This window comes from Sminthopsis crassicaudata, chromosome 5 (genome assembly GCF_048593235.1).
Source record: "Sminthopsis crassicaudata isolate SCR6 chromosome 5, ASM4859323v1, whole genome shotgun sequence".
NCBI lineage: Eukaryota > Metazoa > Chordata > Mammalia > Dasyuromorphia > Dasyuridae > Sminthopsis > Sminthopsis crassicaudata.
Window position 1 is genome coordinate 221,217,809 of NC_133621.1, and position 2,705 is coordinate 221,220,513.

The window sequence follows — 2,705 nt, forward strand, 5'->3', positions numbered from 1 at the left end:
AATTGAATTGGGACATAAATGAGATAGGACTGAGGAAAATGGGAATGAAGGAATATTAAATAGCTAGTTTCCCACTAATACTTTAAGTATCCACATGCTGTGTTTACTATAACAGAACAGAATGGAAGTTATAGGGTCAATAATTGGTGGCAGATAGGTAGGGAAGTTCATAGCCTCCAAGAGCTGTTGTGGAGAGAGGCAGGAAGGGCCTAAATTTCTATTAATTTAGACACTAGTGGAGTGAAAAGAAAGAAAGATAATGGGTGACACTATATGGAATATTGTTATATGGAAGTCACAAATGGAGAAAAAAAGATACAAGGCAGAAAAAGTTACAAGATGTAATCAAAAAGGGACTCTCAAGATTATATATATATATATATACATATATATATATATACATTATATAATGTATATATATATATGTAAATATATACATACACACACATATATATGCATAAATGATGTTCTTAAGAAATGTTGTTATATAAGTAGAAGAGGTATTAGTAATATAACAAAAGCAAAAGATATCTATGGATGGTCAATGTGCTCTAATCATGCCTTAGTGATTTCATGAGTAAATTAAGAGGAAATCCAGCATATTGGATTAAATTTCTACAAGACTTTTGGGAAAATATGTTCAAGAATCACACAAAATAGGCAGGCTCGGATGGATGGCACTCTATATCACTGGCACAAATTCCCAAATTTGTGAGATTACAAATTCATTTGAGCATTTGAGTAAGAATAGCAATATTCCACTAAACAAACAACTATATCTATATAAGGAGGTGACTTTGCCATATTGAATGCTATGGTAGTGAAGCATAAGTTCTGACAGAACTTACGTTCTATGATTCCAGGTCCTATTAAAATCAGAACGATTTGTCTTCACAATGGACAGGTTTATCAACTGTAAACCAGGTATAAAGTAATGATTAATTTTGGGAAGGGGTCACAGCAATTCAAAATTCACTTCTTCCAGCATGGAAATATTTTCATATAAATTAATACAGAAAATATCCATGTCCAAAAGCCAATCAATCAAGAAGAATTTACAAACTACCTTCTTTTTGTGAGGTCCTTTGCCTCTGGGGAAATATAATGACAGAAAATAAAGGAGTCCCTATATTAAAGGAGCTTACATTCCCTTAAAGGAGATAACATGTACATAAATAAGTGTATACAAATATTATACAAGAACATTTGATGGGTGAATTTAATTTGTAAATTAAAAATTCATTTAATATTGACATATCAGAAACATAAAGATAATGATATATGAGGGAGATAACAAAACTTTGAGCAATCAGTAAGAAATCTCTACTCCTCATTACATCTTTTTAATCAGTTAAATAAAACTTTTCCTTTGTTTAAAGAAAATAAAATCTTCCTTATCATGTCCATGAAGGCTTGTTTCACTTGCTGATTCCTTAAGCTATAAATGAAGGGATTCAACATGGGAGCAACTGATGTATTAAGCACAGCAACTCCCTTGCTTACAGAGACTCTGTCCTTTGCTGAGGGTTTGATGTACATAAAGATGCAGCTGCCATAAGAAATGGAGATGACAATCATGTGAGAAGAACAAGTGGAGAAGGCCTTTTTCCTCTGACTGACTGAAGGGATCCGTAGAATTGTTCTGATGATGTATATATAGGAGAGGATGATTAATGCCAGTGTAAACATAAGAGTAAACACAGCCCAGGTAAAACCCATTGTCTCTAAGAATTGTGTATCTGTACAGGATAATTGGAAGAGGGGAGAATAGTCACAGGTAAAATGGTCAATGATATTATCAGCACAATAATCAAGCTGCTGCATCAGAATGATTGCTGGAAAGAAGACCATGATTGAAATCAGCCATGAGCAGAAGACAAGCAATGTACAGACTCTGTTGCTCATGATGGTTGTATAATGAAGGGGTTTGCAGATGGCAACATAACGATCATAGGACATGGCTGCTAAAAGGTAAAATTCAGTTACTCCCAAGACAATAAAGAAAAACAACTGAGCCATGCAGCCATTGTAAGAAATAGTTTTGTCCTTAGTAATAATTGTGCCCAAGAATCTGGGAATACAAGCAGTTGTAAAAGAAATTTCTAAGAAAGAGAAATTCCGGAGGAAGAAATACATTGGGGTTTGGAGGTGAGAATCCAGCAGAGTAAGGATGATGATAGTCACATTGCCAGCAATGCTGAGAATATATGCCAATAAAAGGAAGAAAAAAATGACCATTTGAAGCTCTGGGTCATCTGACAATCCCAGGAGGATGAATTCGGTTACATGTGTGTGATTTTTCATGTTCGTTTTCTCTTTTTTTAATAGAGCTATAATAAAAATAAAAAGAAATAGGATTAAAAATATGAAGCAACAGAAAACATGCATAGGCTGTATTTGAAATGATGGAGGGAGAAATAACTCATTCAGTTATTCACATATTTGTTACATCACTGTTGTGTTACTCTAGTAGCTATAAAGAGGTTTTAAAAGACAAATAACACAAGGTTGATGGTTTAAGGAGTTTTACCTTATTGGGAAGACATATACCCCAATGAAATATACAATAGGAACAAGTACCATATGACTCTAAGAAATAAGATCTTCCCTTTTTTCTTTAAACTTATTATTTAAAGTCATCTGTAAATATCCATTAATCAACATTTTAGGCTCTTCTTATAATACCATCTTTTGATTAATTATTG

The 2,705-nt window shown here is 33.3% G+C and overlaps 1 protein-coding gene across 1 annotated transcript; it reads right to left on the minus strand.

Annotated features, from left to right (window-relative positions):
• Positions 1–1,347: 1,347 nt before the first annotated feature.
• LOC141542796 (olfactory receptor 6C1-like) lies at positions 1,348–2,304 on the minus strand. The gene has a single exon (XM_074267382.1). It carries the CDS (start codon positions 2,302–2,304, stop codon positions 1,348–1,350), a length of 957 nt encoding a protein of 318 aa, XP_074123483.1.
• Positions 2,305–2,705: the final 401 nt, after the last annotated feature.

What these genes read in the sequence shown, in the direction of transcription:
- LOC141542796 (XM_074267382.1), bottom strand. Translation starts at nt 2,304, where the DNA reads ATGAAAAATCACACACATGTAACCGAATTCATCCTCCTGGGATTGTCA.